The following is a 25,694-nucleotide window of genomic DNA, read 5'->3' as shown; positions in this document are numbered from 1 at the left end:
GTTCGCCCCTCGTTTCCCATCACGGCCTGAAACAGTCTCTCAGATTAAATTTTTTTTTTTTTTTCAGATTAAATTTTAAAGGAGCCCCTGTCTCCTGTGTAGAGGAGGAAGTCCATTCACGTGGGTGGGTCGGGGTCTTAGAATTTTATTTTTAGTTTACATTCTCTAGTTCTTTTTCTTCTTCCCACTGATTATTTGGTATGATTTTCATCATGCCCCTTACGTTCCTCCCGCTCTCTTTCCAAAGGCTCATCACAGTGAGCCTGATTTCTGAGTCCTTGAGCACTTAGCCAAGTGCGTGTGTGTGGTGGACACTTGTTCTTTTGCATGAAAATAACACACATCACATCTCTTTGGGAGGTGGAGTAGTTGCTATGGGCAGTGGAGGCAGCATGGTGATGGGGGCAGAGCCTGGGTTTTGGAGTTGGGCTGTTTTGAATCCCATTCACACACATATGCTGTGTGTCTTGGGGCTAATTACTTTAGTCTGGACATCAGCCCTCTCAACTGTGAAGTGGGTGTACTCACCTTGCCCACAGGGTTGCTGCTGGGATCATCTGAGTTGATGCACCAGAGTCAAGCTGGTGCACAGAGCTCCTCAGCCAGTGGTGGGATACAAAAGAGGAGGGTGCTCTGAGAATGCTTACTGTGGTCTGCATGGCTCCCCTAAACCCCTGAGGAGAGTATATTGTCAATGGAGCCTTATGACTGGGCTGCCTTCTGCATGGGCATGATACCCACTTGTGTTCTCCAGGCAGAGGGCCTGGGCCTCTAAGTGACATGAAGATGGCCGAGGGGATTGCCTGAACTAGTACCGTGTCTATACAGGCCTCTTCTGATCAGACTCTCAGAACAAAAGGTTCTGATTTTAAGAAATCCTAAAGATGAAAGGGGAAAGAAAGAGAACACTAAATTCCTTGGGAGCAGGGGTTAGTCTTTTCATTCATGCATGTATCCCCAGCACCTAGGCAGTGCTTGGCAAATAGCAGGAGTTTAAATATTTGTTGAATGAATAATCACCACAACTGCCTCCCATAGAGTGCTCACTGTGTACAAGTCAGTTGCTAAGTGTCCGTGTGGATTATCTCATTGAACCTTCACCCCAGCCCTGTGCCATGTAGCATGGAGACAGAGGCATGAAGCCGCATTGAGTTACACAGCCAGAAAAGGTGCACGGTAAAGACTCAAACATGGTCCGGCTTCACCTTGCACTGTTTTCTGAGCAGAAGTGAAGAGGATGTAGTTGATCCACTCAGCCATCTTATCATGAAATTGTGTGGCCTCAAGGCACAGTTCTTTGGAAGAAGACTTTCAGATAGTTAGAACTTTGGGTTTGCTGCCAAATTACTATAGTTGCCAGCCTAGTGGTGGGAATGCAAATGTGGCTTGATCCCCACACATCCTGAAGCATTTACAGATAAGAAGCAGCTAATTTGAGACTATCTTTCTTATTAATCTTTAATTACTCATTACAGAAGAATCAGAAATTCACATAATAAGAAGAGCTAACTAATTACATCCTGCATTCTTTATCAGTCAGGATTTATTGTTCTGTTAACAAAACCAATCGATTGAAATAATCTATGTAAGTTCATTAAGATATACAAACAGTGTCAACTCAATAAAGAAGAGAGGGTGATTAAGATAATTAAAAGTAGACATGCCAGTTATTATATAACAGTTAAGAAAAAAAATTTTTGCCCCAAATTGTCCCTTTATATAAAGAAACCCATTAAAGATCCCATTAACCCTCACTGTACATCTGTTTGTTAATTTTCAACATAAATAATCAGCTTCAACACTATTTACATAATTATTTCAACAACTAGAAAGGCACTGAACTTCTTTATTTGAAGCCTTTATAGTAAAATCATGAACTTTGTTCCTCTAATGGACAAGAGAATGTATCAGATATGTTAGTGAGTTTATATTAGAAGGCCAAGGTCATAAAATAACCATTAATTAACAGTAATATTTATAGATTCGTTGCTTTTTAATGCAGGCAACATATGTAAAAATTTTAAACAATTCAGTAATGTTCTCATTTCTCTTTCATTTGGCACATATCCTAAATGTTTCTGTGTATATGAGCACACTGTCTTTTCACAAAAATAGATTCATATTTTACAGAATATTCAGCAATGCTTATTTCAATCAAATGTATTTGAATAACAGAGCATTCCATCACATTTTTTACTCAGAAGTGCTGCAATGAGGGCAGCGCGTGCAATGCACTGAATGGAATGCATATATTTTTGCAAGGTTGGGTGTGCTTCTATTGAATAAAACCTAGAAGTGAAATTGCTGCACCAAAGGGTATGCATACAGGCACCTACCGGAATGTCTACCAAGCAGGGCATAATGTTTACACACTTACCAACAGTTTGAGGCTTCTAATTAATAGGAGATTCATAGTTGGCAAATTTTCATTTGCATTCCCTTGAATTGTCTCTCCCAATCCCTAAGTGTGTTCTGCGAATTTTGTCTTGTTGAATTCTTTTTTTTTTTTTTTTTCCTCCATCACTTCCTCCTGTTTCTGCACTGACATAATTGCTCTAGTAGTATGGTGTAGATTTTCCCTCAGTCTGTTTAAAATGGTCACTTGTCTCCTGTGTAAAGGGCGACCCGACTGCAGGTTCTTAAAGTGCAGGGGGATGAGGTATTTGAAACGCCGTCCAGAATGCCCCGCAAATCTGTGTGAGTGTATTGTTATCGTCGGCTGGATTCCATTTACGAAAGAGGACATTATCATTTCACCCTCCATTACATCGTCAGCCTTCCTTTGCTTGCCAGGTAGACGTTTGTGGAGATAGCTCAGTGTTTTAGAGGAAAAATAAAGAATACAATATTTTCAGTGCTGGAAGCCCTCGTGTACTGTAGGTTTTTGTTTGTGCAAATCTAATTCATCATTGCCACTTGATTTTTCAGTGCCATAACGGAGGATAGAGGAAAGAGATTTAAATAGTGGGAAAGACTTCCCTTGGCCACTTAAGTTCGTCTTTTGGTTTTGCATGTTTTATTAAGTTCATTGTGAACTGCATGTTTAATATTATACTGAAAAGTTTCTGATCTTGATCTATCCAGAGTATAAACGTAAAAAGATAATGTTAAAACTTGTTTTAGCTTTCATGGGCAAGGTATTGCAAGATCTATCTAAAATGGACAAACTAACTGATTGAATTATGAAAGAATAGTTGAAATATGAGAGTAATTTTGTGCAGTTGAAGTTAAAATTTTAAGGTCAAACCACTGGTGCATGAAGAGAGATGTCTCTGACAAGAGAAAAGGCATATTTTTCTGATTCACTTTGAAGTCTAACTTCAAGCCATGCATTAAATTAGCAGTATTATCATAAAAATGAGGGTGCTAATTCTGTCCAATGTTGAAATTTGAAAAATGACTTTATAGAAGCTCAAACCATGCCTTAAATGAACACAGTATTAACTGGGCAGATTTTGTTAAATCAATTTAAATGCCTCCTGTAGCCCATATTTGTGCAGACTTGAATTAAGAAGAGCATCATTTGTTCGTTCAAGCAAGAACTTTCTGATGCCCTGGTTTTAATTTGCAGATTTTCTTTAGAACGGTTTCTCCAATGCTTTGTCTGCTGTGGATTTGCTTTTTAAAGTAATCGATTCCGTATTAAAAGTATGAGGATAGTATTTTCTTTCAGTGCTCATTTGTTCTGTACTACTAATTGTGTCCAGTTGTGTTTCATATTACGTAAGATGCTTTTGTAATGCAAAAGATCCCTAGGATGGCTTGTGTTGGTGAAAATGTTGTGTTTTCATCTGCTTTATTACATAATCCCTACACGTTTTCATTCAAAGGTTATTTAATCAAAAGTGCACCAGTAAAACTATAAAAATATTTAATGGAGTCCCAGCAATTCTGCATCAGTTTCTTGCATTACATGAGCATGGCAGCATTTAATTCTATGGGTTGTTTTGTTTTGTTTTTGGTTTTTTTTTGGCCAAACTTTGGATTTTTTAAAACATAGCCACTTACTTCCTTTACTTTTTGTTTATTTACCTGTTTTTTGAAAGGGATAGAGATTCTCATCTTAATTTTTGTTTCTGTGCCAATTTTTTTTTTTTTTTTTTCTGGCTTTGTTCCTAGTCCTTTCCATCAGGCATTCTTACTTTTCTTAGTAAAAGAGTATGTTCATTCCATTTGAACATAAGGTCTCTTTTTCCTTTTGTTTGTTTGTTTTTGAGATGGGGGTCTCATTCAGGTATCACCCAGGCTGGAGTGCAGTGGTGTGATCACAGCTCACTGCAGCCTCCACCTTCCAGGGTCAAGCAATCCTCCTGACTCAGCCTCCCAAACAGCTCGGACCATAGGCACATGCCACCACGTCCCAAAGGCAAAATCTCTGCAATTTCGCCTTTTTGTTTCTTTGTTCTATTGATTCATTCAACAAATAGTACTGAGTGCTCTGCATTAAGCATTGGGGCTGACTTCAGACAAGGTGTCTGCTCTCAGAGATTTAGGTTTTCTGTATGTGATCCTTGTGTGGGGGCTACTGGGAAGCAGGTCTCACAACCCAGTGTGGCCAGTACAGTCTTGGAGAGGGAGTAGCTGGGGGACTGGGTGTCTAGAGCTGGGGTATATGCCGCCTGGGGCTCTGTGGTGGCTTATCAGAAGAAGTAGTGACTGAGTGGACACTTGAAGATAAGTAGGCTAGCCAGACATAGGCAAACGTGGTGGAACAGAGCAGGGAGAAAAGGAGGAAGGAGTCAATAACTGAGAAAGAAAGTGCCATTTGCAGGGGTAAGACGCCACCCCAGCCCCCAAGAAGGAGCTCTCGGTGTGTCTGGATCACATGGGAGTGCAGGTGAATGTGGAGGCAAGTGGATCCGGTGAGTGACGGTGAAATGAATGAGACTGGATGGAGAGAGGCAAGTCAGATCGAACCAGTCTGGTCAGCCAGGTGGAGGAATTGGGACAACCCATGGAGGCAGTGGAGAGACATAAAAATGAGTCTCAGCTTCAGGGCAGGGTGTTGAGATGCTCCCTAAAGCCACTCCCTGCTTATGGAGGTTCTTTCCTCATCCTCTTCTCTAGGCAACTGATAACCTTCTGTTAGGCCTGAAAGCGAAATTGCTTTCATCTGTCAAGTTCAGTTTCTGACATTAGTGGATTTCTCACTATTTTCCAGACCCCAAAGTCAGTTGTTCTTGGCTCTCTGGCTTTTGGGCTGTGATTCACCTAAGCCAATGTATGCTGGAATTCTACACTAATTTGGAAGCTCCTGTGAACCTTGGTGAGAGGGTCTAGCCCATTTGCATTGCTTTTAGATCCTTCTGCAAAACATTCTGGCCCTTCATTTAATGAAAGTTGCCTTTCCTATTTAACATCATCATTAAGATTCTCATTGATCACTTTGCTGTGTCTGTAAAACGGGAGATGGAGGGAATGCACACAGACACTGGGCAAAAGGAAAGAAGAGGCATGTAATGTGTCCCTTGCCTTCAGAGTAGAGAGTTTGGAGGTTGAATGGAGACAGAGGGACAGTTTCCTTAGCAAGAGTTGTGGGATGTAGTCTAATACCTGAGGAAGATTGTGGGTTTGTCTCAAGCCTGTTGTTATTTTTGGAGGGACTGTTGCAGCATCACAGATAAGCACTATTTATCATAAAAAGGAAAGCCAGGGCCAGGTGCAGTGGCTCATGCCTGTAATCCTAGTACTTTGGGAGGCTGAGGCAGGAGGATTGCTTGAGCCCAGGAGTTCGAGACCAGCCTGGGCAACATAGGGAGACCTTCTCTCTGCAAATAATAATAAAAAAAAACTAGCTGGATGTGGTGGCATGTGCCTGTGGTCCGAGCTATTTGGGAGGCTGAGTCAGGAGGATTGCTTGACCCTGGGAGGTAGAGGCTGCAGTGAGCTGTGATCACACCACTGCACTCCAGCCTGGGTGATACCTGAATGAGACCCCCATCTCAAAAACAAACAAACAAAACAAACAAAAGGAAAAACAAACCTTATGTTCTGATGGAATGAACATACTCTTTTACTAAGAAAAGTAAGAAAAATCGGTTGTCACTCTGCAATGATGGTCATGAGCAAACTTAGCCAGTGTTTTATGTCCCCAGCACACAGTAGGTGCTTAGGGTAACTTCAGTGAGCAAATAAAGACGTGAAGAGTTCTGTGGCAGATGCCTTCCTACATGGGGATTTGCCAGTAAGCTAGCTGCAGCATCTTGGCTCCCTGTCTGCCAAAGACCCCGGTCCCTGGGAGGATTCAGAGGGTGGCTTAGAGTGGGACAGTGTGTGGCCAGACATCATGGGCTTGTCTTGGGTATGTAGACAGTGACATGTGCCTGATGACATGGCATCTTATCCCCAACAAATGCAGATCCCTGCTCTCCAGAGAAGGCCAAGGACACATGCCCCTGTTCCAAAGAGAGGGTCACTTTGCATCACTGACATCACCTTCTTCCTTCATAGCAAGCTCCAGCTCTGGGTGCAGGGTGTTATCTGTTGGCCTTTCCCTCTATGTAGCACACATCACACTTACACATATATTCTCTTTCTTTTTTGTGCATTTGTGCCTGTGTGGCTAGATGCCTTTCTCATTCTTATGTGCCAGGTTCTGTGTTGACTGTTATTTCATCCCCACAGTGAGCTCATGAGAGAAGTGCAGTTGGAATACCTGTTTCCCCAACACAAAAGCTGAGGCCAAGGTCACCCAGCAAGCGTGTGGCAGAGTCAGGATTTGAACCCAGGCCTGCCTGCCTCAGTTGCTTTAGCTCTACTGTTCTACCCTTGTGAGAATCAGAAAAGGAAAGCTAACCAGGAAGGAAGCAGGGAGAAGAAAGCTTACAGCGTCCGAGTCCCTGTGTGCTACGTGGCAGCTTCTAAGCTCTTTAAAGGGTGAAAGCCGTGTGTCCATTTCCTCACCATGTGGTTGGTGGGCTGGACTGGACCCATTTCCAGGGCAGCCTGGGCCCACTCCTCTCTCCCTAAGAGACTCTTCCCATCTCCCAGAAATTTGCAAGAAAGGGTACTTCTTTAGGGTTCAATCCTGGTAGTGCAGGGGAGTAAAAACAAATTGTAGAAGGAAATTGCATCTAACTGGTGATGATGTACATTGTATCCTTTTCTTCCTTAGACTATTGATATCAGATTATTTCATTAGGGATCAAGGAGAGCTATTTATAAGGCTGTTGTGTCTTAGGGCAAGAGGTGACCAAATCTTGAGTTGTAAATATATATGGCCCTTCCACATCATCGTTTCACAAAATAGAAATCTAGAGAACATACATTAAAAATGCAGAAGCTGAAGGATTTCCAAATAAAGGACTGCGAGGAGTCTGGAAGCAGTTCCGTGTACAGGGCATCCTTGGGGTCCCCCTTGGGAGGAGCTGTTGGGTAGTGAGAGGAGCATGCACAGCTAGCAGGCCTCCTTGGTACAGCTGCCTGGTGTGCAGTTCCCTTACACACATGGCTGAGCCCGGCTCCCTCTGGTGATACAGACCAGATTGCTCGGCATAGCTTTATCCTGATGCAGTCAAGGGAAATTAGTCAACTGCAAGCTTGGATGATGCCACTAACAAGCTGGCTGGGATTCAGAAGAGTGGATTCCTCCACTGAGGCCATAGCACACACAGTGATGGCAAGCATGGTTTTGATTACTGCACATGTACCTCCCTGATGAGGTCAAGAACTCCTTGGTCTTCTTGACTTTTAAATCCTCTCTGGAGCCCCCACAAGTATAGACTTTTATATTAGCAAGGCAGTTTCAGGTCTGTTGCCTCACTCAGTTTCTTCAGGGGCCCCCAGAGGGAGACTAGAAGGTGAATTAGTATCTTCTTATGCATAAGATTCTGGGATCAGAGTGGCTTAGCAACTTCCCCAAGGCCACACAGTGAGTACATGGTAGAGACAGGACTTGGACCCAAGTGATGTGACTCCCAGCTCAAACTGTACAACCCCAGGAATCAACTTTGAGAGTGTGTATTAGGTAGCATGTCAATGAAGTGATTCAGTTTACCTGCAAAATGGAAGAATGAGAGGAAGTAAAACCACGGTGGGAACCTCAGGAAAGTTTTGGGCTCTAGGTTACAGAACAGGTGAGGAAAGGTTGGTTCAGCATACAAGCATCTGGTAATGGCATGTAAGAAACCTGGAGGAGGGTAGCTGCAGCTTTTGCACAGTAGCTCAATGTTGTCTTCGGGGGCCCACACTGGCTCCATCTTCCTGCTCTGTCTTCCTTGGGCTTTGCATTCCATTCTTTGTCTTGTAACCTCATAGTTGCAAAATGGCTGCAGCACCTCCACAACAGAAAAGGGTAGGTATAGACGAGTTTTCCCTTAATGGCAGGAAAACATTTCATTGAATCTGCCCATCAAACTTTCCCTTATGTCATGGTCATTTGCCCCTAACTGCAAGGCAGGCTATGAGAGGTTGTGTCCAACAGAGGGGAACTGGATGTCTGTGGCTGGCTAAGACCCTTTGTGGTTCAGGCCTTAGAAATCAGTGTACTGTCACCCTAAACCAAATGAGTCAGCAAGGAAAGTGAAGGAGAAGGGAATGGCTGTTTTCTCAGCAACTTCCAGGGTCAGTCCAATAGAGATTGAGAGCTTTGGAGGAGTTTTCCTTCATATTGAACTGTGCAGTTGCTTCTTGGATCCTGAGATGATGTTCTGTTTGTTGACTAAAAGTCATACTTCCATTTCTTAATGGCTAATGTCATAAATATATTTTTTTCTCCATGCCTCGTTAGAGGATATTTAAGCCTTCAAACCATTGGGATATTTTTTCAAATGCTTTTTATATGACTAAAAGCAAAGATGAAAGGGCACAAGGCTGACTGATGGGGAGATCTGGAGGTTTGGGGGCCAGAGAGGATGAGCTGGGGGCATTGAGGTCCTGTTGTCAGTGGCTGTGAGATCAGACTGCCTGGATTTGAATCTGGACTCCACCACCCCTCATTTACTCTCTGGTGTCTTTGGGCAAGTCGATCATTTTTGCCGTGTCTCAGTTTCCCCATCTGTAAAGGGAGAGTGATTGGAGATGCTTGCCAAATGATGCTAAGATAACCTGCAGATGAAGTTTACCTGCTGCCTGGATGCAGTAAGTGCTCAATAACAGTTAATTGCCAAGGTCAGTATGATCACCACTCCTGCTTGCTTAGTGAGGCTCTCTCCATGGGAAACCTGAGGCATCCCAGTTGTTCTTGAGCAGCTTTAGGTCTAGCCCCTCTTCGACCTGTCCCTGCGGTGTATCCAGAGGGATTTCTCAAGCTCATCTCTTTATTTCACTCACTCCCTTGCTCATAGCCCTGCATAGTCCTCGCTGACTTTAGTTTTAAAGCGCAAACTCCCTAGGCCAACTTTGTGCAAGAGTTAGCTGGGTCTGGGAGAGATGGTTCTGTTCTCTTCCCTCAGGAGCTCCGGGCCTCTCTGACTGCTAAAGTAGATATACCATGACACTGTCATCAATCAAATGGTCCTCAAGCACCTACTGTGGGTCCAGCCCTGTGCTTGTTGCAGAAAATACACTGAAGGACCAGGCATGGGCCCTAATGGTGTCATTCCACTTTGTGGTGGGGAATCTGGCCAACAGATAATTAGAATTTACAGGGATTATATAGAAGAGGGACCTAACCCGGTGCCTAGCCTGCGCCAGAGACTGCTTCTCAGAGGAGGTGGGAATAATCTGACCTAGGAGGTGAACAGGAGTCAGCCAGAGAGAAGAGGTGCCAGAGTGAGAGCTCAAAGCAGGGGTCCCAGCATTGGAGGGCCTGAAGGAAAAGAGGAGACATGTCAGAGGACAGCAGGGAATAATGGCTGGCCAGGACAAGTTTTAGGGGAAGGCTGATGAGTAAAGATGCTAGAGTGTCAGCAGGACCAAGGGTCCAGAGCCTTGCAAAGCCCTGGGAACATTCATCTGCACAGCAATGGGAGCTGTAAATGGGATTGACAAGAGGCAACATGATCAGATGTGTAAGGACCAGCATCCCTGCAGGGCAGAGAAGCAGGCTTGCTGAGAGAAATTAAGATGAGACTACTCACATTTTTGCTACCTGGTTGTGAGCTTTGGGCAAAAAAAAAAAAAAAGCAGGGGAGGTCCTATTCTGGATATTCTGGGATTGAAGTGATGGGAGTGCTGGTGTTGACAATGTATGGGAAATTGTGAATGGACAGTGCCCTGATCAGCACCCACATACCCTTGCAGAGTGACCAGGGAACATCAAGGCTTATTCTGTCCCCACTCATGTGTAAGCCACACATGTGTCCCTTGGTTCCATGAACCCAAAGACAGTAGCTGGAGCTGTATCCACGCAACTCTGGGATGCTCTTCAGCTCCCACCAGGACCATGGGCTGTTAACCATGCTCAGAGAACTGCCAGTGTTTGGAGGCAACCCCAAAGAATGATCAGTTAAAAGGGTGCACCCTGAACCCTGCCATCTACCAGCATGTGCTCTAGAAGTTTCTCCTTCAAACAAGAAAAGAATAAAGTCTGTCTGTAGCACATAATCATAGTTGTCTAGAGGGACACCCATGGGAGAGTTCACCTTATGTGAATAAATGGAGCCTGTGATTGTGCTGCTTTTTTGGGTGCGTATCTCCTTAAATTATTAAGAAGTACCCTTCAATTCCTTAATTAAGTGTTCCTTCTTGATTCTTTTCCTTTGCAGTATAATGAGGAGCTTCACTATGTGGAACCTTGCCTGAATGGAACTTTGGTGCAAGCCGACAGGACAAACAAAGAGGTAGGGGCAGCTGCGGGGAGCATTCCAGTCATGGTACACCCCTGTCTTCCTCATAGTGATTGTTTTACAATAAATCTGTCTTATTGAATGCACTGCCTTTTCATTGAGGCCCTTGGAGCCCCCATGTGTAGAATATTTATGAAAAGGCACAAAGAAAATCATGGCACTAAAATAATTACATTGAATTCAGAGGCTTACTAGTTCTGAAACAATTGCATCCACTTATTGTCCTTGTACTCTAATAAACACAATGCTATGGTGTGCTTGATGCTTACTTTGACACTCTTAAAAGAATATGGCTCTTGCTGAGATTTCAAAGAAAATTGAACCCACTTGTTATTTCCCTTGTCCTTCTCACAGTTGATTAAATGGTCATTGGTATAACTGTTGGGGTAACTTGCCTGCTATTAAAGGTAAGCCTTACAAGGATAGGAATGCCGTCTGCTCCCTACTGTATCCTCAATGTGCCGAGCATTGCCTGTTCCATCAATATTGTGGAACAAAAGGAAGATATGTTAAAGGAGAATCTTACACAGTGGGATAGAGGTTTTCCCCTCCAGTTTTGGAGTATCCTTGGAAAATTTCTAAAGTAGACTTCTGTAAAATAAATCCTGTTTCCCTTTAGCTACCTTTAAATTTGTTGGTACAGCTACCACAACCACCACTATACCACCACTGCAGGGCCAGTTGAAAATTTCACTTGAAGGTATAGCTGTGGCTGCAGCCATGTCACAGCTTCTGGAACTCACAGCTGCCATTGCCATGTTGATTTTCTGTACCTGACACACAGAGCTGCTCTTCCCCTGGACAGCAGACCTGCATGAGGCAATGGCCAGGGTAGGCTTTTGTGAGGCACATTCTGTGTGCTGGAGAAAATCCCCTGGCTCGTACTGTATTGATGCTATCTTAGATGCAAGTAGTAGAAGCACTTAACTTGGATATCTTTGAGGAAGTGAACAACAGAGGATTGGGAGAAATTCATTCCAGTTGGAACACAAAGTATAAAGTAAAAAATAAACTAGAGTTAATAGCTGGGCTTCAGTTTGAGGGGAAAGAAGCACCATGATAAGCTTCATATTTAGGAGGGAGGAACCAAGTGCACTGAAGTTCAAAGAACAAGTATAACCTGAGAATGCTCATTCATGGTATTGTCTAGGCTAAGGTAAGAAAAGTGACTTAAGTCTATAGCCACATTTTTCTAGAGAATTTCCCGTTGTTTGGCCATTGTGTAGGTGAAGATCTCATCCCTATTCTAATATTGTAATATTGTAATATCCTCCAGAGCCTCAAATAGGTGTTCAATCCTGGTGCTTGCAATGTTAAACAGAACAGACACTTAAATGATCAAAGCCTTCCTTCAGATTGCTTCCCAGAGGAACAAAGGACAGTATGATCTTTGGAAATAGGAAGTTTTATGAATGAAAAAAAATCATTAGAGGAAATGGGCTAAAAAATTATTTTAAATTGTCCTTGAATTTATGGATATTGAAGACTGGAATACTTTTGAATTTAAAAACTAATCTGGACTTCTTATTCTGCCAATATGGAGTAACCATATTCCAATGAGGTCCTCACCTTTATAACTAAGAAGCCCTAGACATAACACAACAAACAAGTATAGGTTGAGTATTCCTTATCTAAAATGGTTGGGACTAGAAGTGTTTCTGATTTTTCAGATTTTGGAATATTTGCATTATGCTTACTGGTTGAGCATCCCTAATCTGAAAATCTGAAATCCAAAATGCTCCAATGAGCATTTCCTTTGGGTATGACCTTTGAGCATTATATTGGTGCTCAAAAAGTTTCAGATTTTGGAGAATTTCATATTTTGGATCTTGGATTTTTGGATTAAAGATGCTTAATCTGTATAAGAAGACTTGAAAAGGAGAAAATGAAATGTCTAGGGGCTTTGGGTCTTAAAGACAAAAGGGAAGTTCCTTGATTTTCCTGTTTGACTCCCATATATCCTGAATAGAGCATTCCAGAATCTTCTCACCTGGACCAACAATAGGCACAGATTAAAAAAAAAAAAAAAAATAGTCCCAGAAAATCTTGTTCCTTCTAGCCAAAGGACCACAGAAAATCTTTGTGACAACACTTTTTCTACTCCAGCTGAACATCAATGGAACAACCAATCCTACATGATTTCAGTGGGGCCAAATTAGAAGTTGATCTTTTGCCCCACGCATACCCTCTTGGTCCTTCTCTCACCTAGAATGACTGCTAAGAGAAAAGATGAAATCGGATCCAGAGTCTCATAATATAAAATCCATAATGCCCAGAATGCAATTAAAATGCCAAGAACTGGGAAAATCACAACATGAATGAGAAAAAACAATCAACAGAAGCCAGTATTTACCTGAATTGGATGTTGGAATTACAAAATTGTTTTAACAAGCAATTAGGAATTCTCTTGCAACAAATGAAACAGTAGAAAATCTCCCAAAGAAATAGAAGTTATAAAATAGAGCCAAATGGAAATTATTGAACTGAGAAATACAACCACCAAATAAAAGCTCAGTGATCAGCTCAATGGAGTGAAGATGACAGCAGATAAAATCAGTGAATTTCAGGACAGATCAATAGAAATTACCCAATTTGAACAACAGAGAGAAAATAGACTGGAAAAAAATGAACAGTCTCAGGGACTTGAGGGACAATAACAAAAGATGTAACATTAATTACATTGAAGTCATAGGAGAGGAGAGAGAGAATGGTACTGAAGAGGTATTTAAAGATGTATTGTCTGGAAACTCCCCCAAACTGGGTGAAAGGCGTAAGCATACATATTCAAGAGGTTATGCAAACTCCAAATAGAATAAACCTATGTAAATCCAGCCAAGACACATCAAAAATATAGACAAGAAAAAAATATTGGAACAGCCAGAGAGAAAGGACACATTGCTTATATGGAACACAAATTTGAATTACATAGATTTCTCATATGAAATCATGAAGACAAGAGGTAAGTAGCATAGCATTTTTCAAATACTGAAAGAAAAGAACTGCCAACCCAGGATTCTATATCCAGTGAAAATATTTGTCAGGAATGAAGGAGAAATAAAGGCATTCTCAATGGAAGGAAAACTGTAAAACTGTTGCTTGTAAAACCTACCCTTAAATAATGTCTCAAGGGAATTCTCTAAACAGAAAAGAAATAAGAAAAGAAAGCTTGGAAATTCAGAAAGGAGAGAAGAACATTGGAATGAGTAGGAAAATTACAATTAGAGTATCCTAATTGTCAGGCAATTCTTAAATTATGTTTGATAGTTGAAGCAAAACTGTAATACCATCTCATGTGATACCCAATGTTTATGGATGGAATACTTAAGACAATTATATTTTAAAAGTGTGAAGGATAGAGGGACCTAAATAGAAGGTTTCTATACTTCAGTGGAAATGGTAAATACTGATATGAGTAGACAGTAATAAATTACATATTTATATCTTAATACCTAGAGCAACCACTAAGAAAACAATACAGAGAGTTATTCTTAAGTAACTCATATGAAGGTAAGAAATGAGAAACAGAGGAATTAGAAAGAGATGAATAGGAAAAAAATAAATTGGCAGACTCAAGTTTTAATATATCATTAATCACCTTATGTATTAGTCTGTTCCCACTCTGCTAATAAAGACATACTTGAGACTGGTTAATTTATAAAGAAAAAGAGGTTTAATGGACCCAAGTTCCACATAGCTGGGGAGGCCTCACAATCATGGCAGAAAGCAAAGAAAGAATAAAGGCACATCTTACATGGCGGCAGGCAAGAGAGCATGTGCAGAGGAACTGCCCTTTATAAAACCATCAGATCTCATGAGATTTGTTCGGTATCATGAGAACAGCATGGGAAAAACCTGCCTTCATGATTCAATTAACTCCCACTGGGTCCCTCCAATGACATGTGGGGATTATGGGAGCTCAAATTCAGGATGAGATTTGGGTGAGACACAACCAAAACATATCACCTGAAATTTAAGTGTTCTGAAGACCACCAATGTAAAGGCAGAGATTGTTTGAGTGGATTAAAAAAAACTCAAACAAACATGATCCAACCATATGACCATATGATGACTATAAGAAACTCACTTGAGGCCGGGCGTAGTGACTCATGCCTGTAATCTCAGCACTTTGGGAGGCCGAGGTGGGTGAATCACGAGGTCAGGAGATCAAGACCATCCTGGCAGTCATGGTGAAATCCTGTCTCTACTAAAAATACAAAAAATTAGCTGGACGTGGTGGCACATGCCTGTAGTCCCAGCTACTTGGGAGGCTGAGGCAGGAGAATCGCTTGTACCTGGGAGTGGGAGGTTGCAGTGAGCTGAGATTGCACCACTGCACTCCAGCCTGGGCAATAGAGCGAGATCCATCTCAAAAAAAAAAAAAAAAAGGGAAAGAAAAGAAACTCACTTGAAATACAATGACAGATAGGTTGAAAGTAAAAAAATGGGAAAAATATGTACAATGCTAACATTAATTTTGAAGTAGGAGTGATTATATTAATATCATATAAAGTCTTCTTCAGGGCAAAGAAAATTACTAGAGACAAAGAAAGGGATATTTCATAATGATAAAAGGATCACTCCCATAGAAAAACATTACAATCCTAAGTGTGTTTGGACCAAAATACAATTTCAAAATACACAAAGCAGAAACTGTTAGAGCTGAGGATAGAAATAGACAGATTTACAATTATAGTTGGGACTTGTACATTCCACAGTCACCAATTGATAGGCTACTGTACAAAAAGTCAGCAAGGATATAGAAGAACTGAACAGCACCATCAACCAGTGAGACTGAAATGACATTTATAGAGCACTCTATCTAGATAACAGGAGAATACACGTTCTTCTCAAGGACCCATGGAACGTTAAGCAAGATAAAACATATCCTGAGTCATAATAGAAACCTTAAAATTAAATCTTTAAAGTTGTAGAATATAATTTTTGGTGAAAATGGAATACAACAGGAAATTCATAACAGAAAGACAGCAGAAAAATCCCCAAACACTTAGAAATTAAATAGTATACTACTAAAAAAATACTTGAGTCAAAGAAGAAGTCTTAAAAGAAATTAAAAAAAAATATAAATCTGAATGAAAACAAAGACTACATATCAAAAGAGGTGGAACAAAGCTATAGCAATGTTGGGGAGAAATTTGTAGCACTATATACTTACATATTTAAGTTCTCTAATATTTGGAGTTTCTACCTCAAGGAATTAGAAAAAATCATGCAAAATAAAACTAAAGCAAGCAGAAGGGAGAAAATAATAAAGAGCCAAAGTCAACTAAATTGAAATAGGAAAACAGTAAAGAAAAATCAGTGACACCAAAAGCTGATTCTTTAAAAATAAATCAGTAAAACTGATAAACCTCTACCAAGACTGATAAAAATAAAAAGAGAGGGGCAGGCGCAGTGGCTCAAGCCTGTAATCCCAGCACTTTTTGAGGCCGAGGCAGGCGGATCACCTGAGGTCAGGAGTTAGAGACCATCCTGGCCAACATTGTGAAACCCTGTCTCTACTGAAAATGCAGAAATTAACTGGGTGTGGTGGCGCACCTATAGTCCCAGCTACTCAGGAGGTTGAGGCAGGAGAATCGCTTGAACCCGGGAGGCAGAGGTTGCAGTAAGCTGAGATGGGGCCACTGCATTCCAGCCTGGTGACAGAGCAAGACTCTGTCTCAAAAAACAAATTTAAAAAATAAAAATAAAAAAAAGAGGCCGGGCGCGGTGGCTCAAGCCTGTAATCCCAGCACTTTGGGAGGCCAAGACGGGTGGATCACGAGGTCAGGAGATCGAGACCATCCTGGCTAAACCCTGTCTCTACTAAAAAATACAAAAAAAACACTAGCTAGGCGAGGTGGCGGGCGCCTGTAGTCCCAGCTACCCGGGAGGCTGAGGCAGGAGAATGGCGTGAACCCAGAAGGCGGAGCTTGCAGTGAGCCAAGATCCGGCCACTGCACTCCAGCCTGGGCGACAGAGCGAGACTCCGTCTCAAAAAAAAAAAAAAAAAAAAAAAAAAAAAAGAGAAGACAAATCCCCAATATCAGGAATGAAACAAGATATGCCAGTACTGAACCTGCAGTCATTAAAAGGAAAATAAAATACTATTATAAACATCTTTACACTCAGGAATTAACGACTTAGAAAACAATCGATCAAATTCTCAAAGCCACTAATGACCAAAATTCAACCAAGATGAAGTAGATAGCTGGAATAATCCTACAACTATTAAAGAAATTGAACTGATAATTTAAAAGCCCCCTCTCCCCCAAAAAAATCATTTTCGGGTCTGGATGCTTTCACTGGAGAATTCTACCAAACATTTAAAGAAGAATTCATATCAATTTTACACAATCTCTTCCAGAAAAATAGAAGAGTAAGGAAATCACCCCAGCTCATTTTATGAGGCTAGCATTTCCCTGACAAACCAAAGATAGTGCAGAAAAAGAACAATATTTCTCAGGAACTTACATGCAAGAATCCTCAACAAAATTTTAGCACTTCAAACCCAGTGATGTATATAAACAATAATATGCCACCTCCAGGATTATTTTAGATATGCAAAGCCAGTGTAACATCCATCTCGAATCAATCAATGTAATCTGCTATATCAGACTGAAAATGACAACTCATATGATCATATTAATTGACTTAGAAAAAGCATTTGATTAAAAAACCCATTTATAATTTTAAAAATGCAAAACTTCTCAGTGCACTGGGAATGGGAAGTAACTTCTCCAAATTGATAGAGACCATCTACAGAAACCTACAGGGAACATCAAACTTAACAGTGAAAGTTTGAAAGCTTTTCCTCTTAAAATCAGGAACCGGTAAGGATGTCCACACTGACATTCGACAAAGTATAAGTTTTAGTCAGACCAGGAAAAGAAGTAAAAGGCATATGGGTTACAAAGGAATAAATAAAACTTCCTATTTTCAGATAACATGATTGTGTATGTAGAAAATCTCAAAGAATCTACACACAAAAAAAATTATTATTTTATTTGTAAGACACGGGGTCTTGCTGTGTTGCTCAGGTTGGTCTTGAGCTACTGGGCTCAAGTGATCCTACTGTCTCCACCTCCCAAAGTGCTGGGATTACAGGTGTGAGCCACCACACTTGGCCTCTTTATATTTCTTACAGTTACATGTGGATCTATGATTACTTCAAAATAAAAAGTATAATTAAAAAAAATCTGAAGTAGGTGAGGAATTCTTGAAGAGAAGCTTTACAAATTAATGTGAACAGTTGTATAATGTGTGTTAGGTTGCTTTAGTTATATAAAAAAGTACTGATTGTGGTTTACTTTCTAATGGCAGGAAGTTTTGATATTCTTACCTTATGGGTCTTTTTATTTGGAGAAAAGCTCAGATGACAAAGCATTTATTTTTTCATTAGTATCTGGGGATATGTTTAAATAATGCTGAGCTTCATTGCTTGAAACTTTAAACCAGTTTCCATTTTTACCATAAATTTAGTGTTAGGTCATATTCATTAGGACTTACTTAATTGCATGTGGCAGAGAGTACCTAATTCATGAAAAGCAAAATGGAAATTTACATCAGCTTCCCTAGCACCAAATTCCTGGGGTGGAAAAGTCTGCACCCAAAACCTTACAAACTGGATGTCAGGAGTCATCCCCTCTCCCCAGCTATCTCCTCTAGGTGTCTTCTGTGAACTCCGATTGGTTCTGCTAAATCAGGTGTCCATTTTGGAGCCATGATTGAATCTCAAGGGGTGGGACAACCTAGTCAGCAGCCCAGTTCAGGTGCCTATACCCATGGCTGAGAGGCAGGCCTTTGCTGGGCAGACTTGACTGGTTTTCCAGAAGGAAAATATTCTGGGCAACCATGACAGTGCCTATGAGATAGATGTTCCATGGAAGTATGAATGAATGAATGAATTTGAGTAGAGAAGCCACCTGGGAGTGGATTGTGGTTGAAAAAAGGTTTTTTTTCACATCACTAGAACATCCACAAAACATTTGAAACAAAAACATCAAACTCATTACATTGTAATATAATCAGGGCCATCAGAATGAGATTGTGGGTGAAATTATCTGAGTCCAGGGTTGGCAGTTCTCACTGTCTCATTCTGTCTAAACACCCTGCATGGAGCTTTGAGGCCATTTTCTCACATTCTTTGTGTAATGGGGATGGAGAATTATGACCTTCTGTATAAACACAGATAGAACTGGCAGTGTGATCGTCGATGCTAGTCTTTTGTCCAGAGTTAAATGAGTCTGACTAGAATGTGCCAAATCCTTTGGGGTGTTTCATTCTTTAATCAAAACATTCATGTGCATCCTGACAAGTTCTTATGACAGCCAAATACCCAAGATTCTTTCCTGCCCATACCTTTCATATCTTAGGATTGTTTCCCTGGTGACCACTACAGTGTTACTTCAAGTTAATGAAAGGGCGTGAAGGGGCTTCTAGAAGGTGACAGCTGGGATTATGATGTTGTGCACTGACAGCCAATTCAGGTTTCACAATACTCAGGTGACCCCCTGAGAAGTCAGAAGTAGATTATTTAAATTATAACAGCCTTTGATAAACTGCATTTAAACATTTTGAGGGCATAGTGAGAGAATCTCGGTGAGTCTTAAAACAGAGGAAAAGGTTAGGGTAAAAGTGCTGGCCTTGATCAAACTGAGTTGTCCTGGAACATAGATTTCCTGAGATTTTGCTTGAAATAGTCCACAGCACACCATCCCTGAAAAGGGGGTCTTAAAATTCTGCTAGGCTTTTGGTTTTGTGTTTTAAAGCTATTGTTTACTGTCTGGAGAGAGTTTTGCTTTGCTGTTTTATGTACCAAATAACTGACTTTTTTTTTTTTTCCTTTAAGGAAAAAGAAACCATGACAAATTGGGTGAGCCTGGAGTTCAAATATAGAATTTGAATGAGTAAACTCTCATCCTAATCTACTTCAGACCTTCTGAACCATTCATTAGACCTTAAAATGAACCTCCTGTGGTCTCTCTTGGGGGATCGCAGGGGAAGGGAGGGAGGAAAGAGAGTGATATGGTTTTTCTCTGATTTTATAATGAAGATGTCCTGAAATCCACTGAATTTCATGGCTCTGTTTAAGATTCATTTGTGAATATTTGTTGCAAAATCAGCCCATCTTAGAAACCTGTGTAACTCTCATCTTCTTTGGCAGTTTTGATCTTTTCTTATGGGATCAGAAGTCACTAAAACTCCATAATCTAACAAAAGTACGTGCCAGAGTTGCTGGATTTTCCCCTGTACTTTTCTTTTATCCTGAGATTTGTCAATGGAGGCACCCTGGATTCTAAAACTTCCTACCCCCTCTGGCCTTATAGGTATAGAATATACAGTTTGTGAGTGATACTGGGGTGAGGGGTATGTTATGAATCATAAGCAGAAAGTAGCTCTTCTGTACGTGGGCAAATGTTGGCTGCCAAAACACCTAGGGAGATGAAGTTTGCAGAGAGAACAAATACCTGCTTTTATTCAATTCAAAACTAATAAAAGATAGTAAGAAATACCGCATGACATTTAAAAAGACGTTAAAAATAACTTACATAGAGAAAAGTTGAGAACAACCTACATGTAAATAAATTCTAGATTCAGTATAATTTAACATAATATGACTCTAAATTATAAGAATAAAGTAGGTTTATATATATCACCACAAAAGAGTGATAATCATATATGGTTAGATAAAGAAACAAATACAAATTTCAGAATAGTATGGTTCATGGCTTCTATTTTGTTTGCTTAAAGACAGAAAGGAGGAGAGGAGAGGAGGGAAGGACAGTGGAGGGGAGGGGAGGAGAGGAGAGGAAAGAAGGGAGGGAAGAATAAAGGAACAGAGGGAGGGAAGGAAGATGAAGGATTCAGGAGGTACACTTGATATATTTTGAACTGTTAGAATGTCTTTACAATGAACCCCAAATCCTTTCACAATCATAAATAAAATATTTTAAATAAGTAGTTTCCTAATATTGAAATTAACAAAAATATTTAAAAGAAACGATTTTTGTGGGTCTGTAAATACCAGTTGTTTCCCTGTGATTGTGAGGATATAACTTCTGCTGATTTCCAGGTAGGTTTTCCCCTTTGCACATGAGCTGATTTGTGCTTACCCCTTGATAAGCACAGGTAAGAGATACAGCTACATTTTAAATCCATATCACCTTACTGATTTAAATAAATTATAATGTAGCTATCTCACAGTGATTCAGATGATGCATAATGAAAAGTAATTCCCAACTCCTGTGTAGTAGCTTTGTAGATTTAAGGCTACACAAATGATCTAGGGACTGTTTCTATGTAAGATGTAGTGCAGAAACTATGCTCAATTCTTTTTTATATTATACTATATACTTATATCAATTTGATGAAATTCATTTGTTTGAAAATAGCCAAGATACTACTGGGGAACTAGCAAGATTAGCCAATATATGCCAATAAATTGTTTGGATTAAAACCATTAATGTGATACAAACATTTTTCATTAATTTCCACTTCATTATAGTGTGCTAATTATGAATTCCTTGTATGAGCTTAGATGTTAGCAAAATTTTTTGTTAAGGGCCTGATAGTAAATATTCTAGGTTTCATGGGCCATATGATTTCTGCTCTAACTACTCAGCTTTACAATTGTAGCATGAAGGCAGCCATGGGTAATATGTAAATCAGTGAGCATGGTTATGTTCCAGTAAAACTTTATTTAAAAAAATAGGTGGCAGGCAAAATATGGCCCATGAGTCTTAGTTTGCCAATCCCTGGTCTAGACTGTGGACAAGACTAGGAGAAGTCTGTTATTAAATAAATAACATACATTAACATCAGGTTAAAATCTTTCTGAAAGGTGAACATGGGAATTGGTAGTTGACAGCATGACTAGATTGGGTAATATTCCTTTACTCTTCTCATTTCAACTCTTTTGGCAAATGAGGATTTGGGCTGGATCTTTCCTTAGACTGTCTTTCTACCTTGAATAAACTTACCGATTAACCAATTTCTGATTTCTCTGTTCATCAGTATTTAATTGGAGGGCAAGAAGACTTGGATATATGTTGTAAATAGAGGTAGAGATAAGAAATAATATCAGTAGTAAATATAGCATTTTGCAATTTAGAAAATACTTCTTATTGGATTCTCATGATTATTACCAGTATCATTTCCAATCTTTACACCTGAGGTCCTGGGCCCAGATGTATTTGTTGGCTTAGTTGACAGGTGATTGGATAGACGGAGAAGCTGAGAGAGTTTAAGAGACACATGCAGGTATACACAATCAGTAAGTGCCCAACCACATCATGAATACTCACTCGTCTGAAGATGTCAAATACTATCCTATTACCTTCACTATCTGAGCAGGTAGAGTTACCTTTGTGGCATGGTTCAACCCCACATCATTCTTCTAAAGTCTTGTCCTATAGAGTAAATTCTAATTCAGATTTGTGTTTTGAAAGAGTATCAATGAATATGATGTGTTGGGACATTTATGTGATAATGTATCCTTATGGAGCTGTGATGCCCATCTTAGTAGAAAGGGCACAACTGCTTATTTGTATGAAGTGTGAAGTGAAGACTAATACAATCGTGAGTTCGTCCTTTATTTCTACCCATCTGGGAATCTCTCGAGGTTGTTTTATCTTGGAATTCTCTGTGGCTGTACATAGACAGGTCTGCTGAAAGCTCTGTGTGTGTGTATGTGTGTGTGTGTGGTTGTGGATATGGATGGGTGTCCATACTCCTTGGTTCTGCCACTTAGCCAAGGAGACTAATGAAGTGAAAAGCTGGCTTACTGTGGCCTGGCAGTGACCTGGTGGTTGTTCCCCTGCTGTTTCTCCCCAGTTCCTACCAAGGAGATGCTATGGATACTGAGACTGCTGCTTGTAAACCTTGTCCTCTGGGCCCCCTGCTTTCAGTGCCCATGCCTTTCTTTGCCTGTGACAACCGCTTGGGTCCCAGCAGCACCCATGCCTCACCTGAGCATCCTGTTGACCACATAGCCTGCCCTCTTCCTGAGGCTTCTTCCCTGGTACCCTGTCTTGATATTTTTTTGGAGCTTTGGGGTAGCATTAGTGAAACAGAGGTAGATATAAGAAATAATATCAATAATAAACATAGCACTAAAACTGATTTGGTTGATTTGAAACTGATCAAATCCTGAGACTCAGGGGAGTAGTGTGTTCCCAGATACACTTATACCTTGTCATACATGTTCACACCTCACATACCCAGAACTCACTCATCCATTCACTACTTGGACTACTACAGAGGAGCAAAGCCATTTACTCTATATAAGGCTCCTTGAATGCTCACTCAGAGCCCATTTACTCTTGGCACACAATTTTAACCAATTTGGCTATTAACTATGAAGGGAAAGCAATTAGGTGAGGAGGGAGGGGGAAGAAGTATCCAGAGACAGCTTTCTCTTTCAGCACTCCTCATCCAAGGAATGGTGCCACCGTGGATCCAGATGCCAAAACCTACACCTACAAGCCATTTTAGGTCCCTTCTTCAGTCTCCAAGTCCATTGATTCTCCCTCCCCAGTAATCTCCAGTCTCCCCCACATGTCTAGTCTAGCTGGCCCTCCACAGTTACTGTCATCATTGTCTTCTCTCAGCATCTCAGCTCTAGCCTTGGTGCAGAGTTCCATCCTGCTGGTCCTGACCTCCAGTGCATGTGCTTCCACATGAAGCAGATAGGCCTGGGGAAGCAGCCGTGGTGCGGAGTTCCATCCTGCTGGTCCTGACCTCCAGTGCATGTGCTTCCACATGAAGCAGATAGGCCTGGGGAAGCAGCCGTGGTGCAGAGTTCCATCCTGCTGGTCCTGACCTCCAGTGCATGTGCTTCCACATGAAGCAGATAGGCCTGGGGAAGCAGCCGTGGTGCAGAGTTCCATCCTGCTGGTCCTGACCTCCGGTGCATGTGCTTCCACATGAAGCAGATAGGCCTGGGGAAGCACAGCTGCTTAGAGGACTTTCCTGCTTGCATTTCTTCATCACATTCCCCTTGTTGTTAGCACAATGGCAAACTCCCTATTAGTACCTAGAAGGGGATACATTCCTGTTTGCCCAGGGGTTAGTCTCCATATGTGTGGGCTCTCAAGGACTAGTTAGTAAAAAACACTGCCTTTCACTCTCAGAAGCATCCCAGCTTGGATGGTTGGATCATTGGGCCCCCTCGTCAAGCCCTGCATGATGTGCCTTTTACATGTGCGTTCTCATCTCTTGCTAGTATGACCTCTTCCCACCCCTGGTCTCCACCAGCTTTCTCTCTTCCTCTTTCCTGACCCAGCCAAATAAAAATTCCTCTATTCTTGACTTCGTCTTGCATCCTCTTAAAACCAGGCCATTGCATGTGTTCTTTTCCCCTGTCTGGAACACGCTGTTTCTCTCCTTCCTGTTCTCCCACACTCCTACTTTGCCTGGTTAACTCTCATTTTCTGATCTCAGATAAAATAACATTCCCTTTAGAAAATCTTCCCTTCCTGCCTAACAAGGGGCTCAGTGGCCCCTGTGGTCTTCCCATGAGGCCACATGTGACCTGGTTTTTCACTGCCCTCCCCACCGGCCAGCATCTCATGGACAACATTGTGGTCACCACTGTCTCCCTGGCACACAGCATAGGGCCAGGCTCTCTATATATAGAATTGAATGAGGGAAGAAAGAAGCACATCCCAGCCAATCAGTCTCCTGGCCAACCTCATCCCCTACTCCAAGATTTTCCCTTTCCACCTGAGGTAAAATCTAACCTTCTTTCATTCGGGTGAGGCCTTCTTTCATTAGGATTAGGCCTTCTTTCATTAGGGTGAGGCCTGCCTTCATTAGGATGAGGCCTTTCTGCCTCTCTCTCTACTAGCCAGTCCATGATCTTTTCCCACTCTGGGCACCCCACACCCTTTCCCACCTCCTTAGGGCCTCAGCACCTTGTGAGGTTGCAGCTGCAAGGTCATCTTCCCTGTCTCCCCTTCTCCCTGTCACCTTGCCCTGATTCTTGGGAGCCCTTAGAAGAGGCATTTCTTTCTTTCTTTTTTTTCCACTTGCTCCTTGACCTCTCTCTCCCATCTTCACCCCAACCTGAAAGTCTCAGTGGGAACTTGTACTCTGTGTTTTCTCTGCTGCATCTGTTGAAAGGGTGTCTAGCCCATCGAATGGGCTTAAGTGTTACTGACCACATAGGTAAGTGAATGGATAAGCAAATATTAGATTTCTTTTCCTGCTATAGTTTAAAATAGTCTTGAGGGTAAAAGGAAGAGTGATAGGTGGGAAAACTGACAGCTGAAAGAGTAGGAGCTGATAGTCTGGTGTTTGGCAAAAAGGAGAAAAATAAAACCATAGATAAAACAACCAAGAAAACTCAGAACCCTAGATCCCGAGTTGTCTAGGGTTTTGCTGTGTTATAGCAACACACATATATCCCATTGCAGTACTTGTTCAGCACGACAATTTTTAGTCTTTGGGGTGAATTTAAATTCTCATCAGTAGTCTCTGTTTTGGTGGGAGAAGGTAATTTTAGAAATGGAAATGATTGATGGTTAAGATTTGGGTTACTACAGCTTTGAGTCCTAGCCATGGTGACCAGCCGTGGGCACTAGTTGTGTCACATCACACCCCTGTGAGCTGCCCTTCCCCATCTATAGAGCGAGGATCAGTACCACCTGGGGACCAGGTGCGGTGGCTCGTGCCTGTAATCCCAGCACTTTGGGATGCTGAAGTGGGCGGATCACTGGAGGTCAGGAATTTGAGACCAGCCTGGTCAACATGGTGAAACCCTATCCCTACTAAAAAAAATGCAAACAATAACAACAACAACAACAAAAAACGATGAACTTGGTGATGCGTGTCTCTAATTTCAGCTACTTAGGCGGCTGAGGCAGGAGAGTTGCTTGAACCTGGAAGGCGGAGGTTGCAGTGAGCCGAGATCGTGCCACCACACTCCAGCCTGGGCAACAGAGTGAGACTCCATCTCAAAAAAAAAAA

The 25,694-nt window shown here is 41.4% G+C and overlaps 1 protein-coding gene across 4 annotated transcripts in view; it reads left to right on the top strand.

The window, feature by feature from the left end:
• The window catches only part of CACNA2D3 (calcium voltage-gated channel auxiliary subunit alpha2delta 3), a 948,786-nt gene that overhangs the window by 458,148 nt on the left and 464,944 nt on the right, over positions 1 to 25,694 (top strand). For all 4 annotated transcript variants that reach the window (XM_073010036.1, XM_073010035.1, XM_073010037.1 and 1 more), the window contains one exon: positions 10,647 to 10,721. In XM_073010036.1, the coding sequence (XP_072866137.1) occupies positions 10,647 to 10,721 (75 nt within the window). The remainder of the gene's footprint in view (positions 1 to 10,646; positions 10,722 to 25,694) is intronic.

This window comes from Chlorocebus sabaeus, chromosome 22, assembly GCF_047675955.1.
Source record: "Chlorocebus sabaeus isolate Y175 chromosome 22, mChlSab1.0.hap1, whole genome shotgun sequence".
Taxonomy (NCBI): Eukaryota; Metazoa; Chordata; class Mammalia; order Primates; family Cercopithecidae; genus Chlorocebus; species Chlorocebus sabaeus.
Note: the sequence above shows the minus strand (reverse complement) of the source record. Positions and strands in the feature narration are given on the sequence as shown.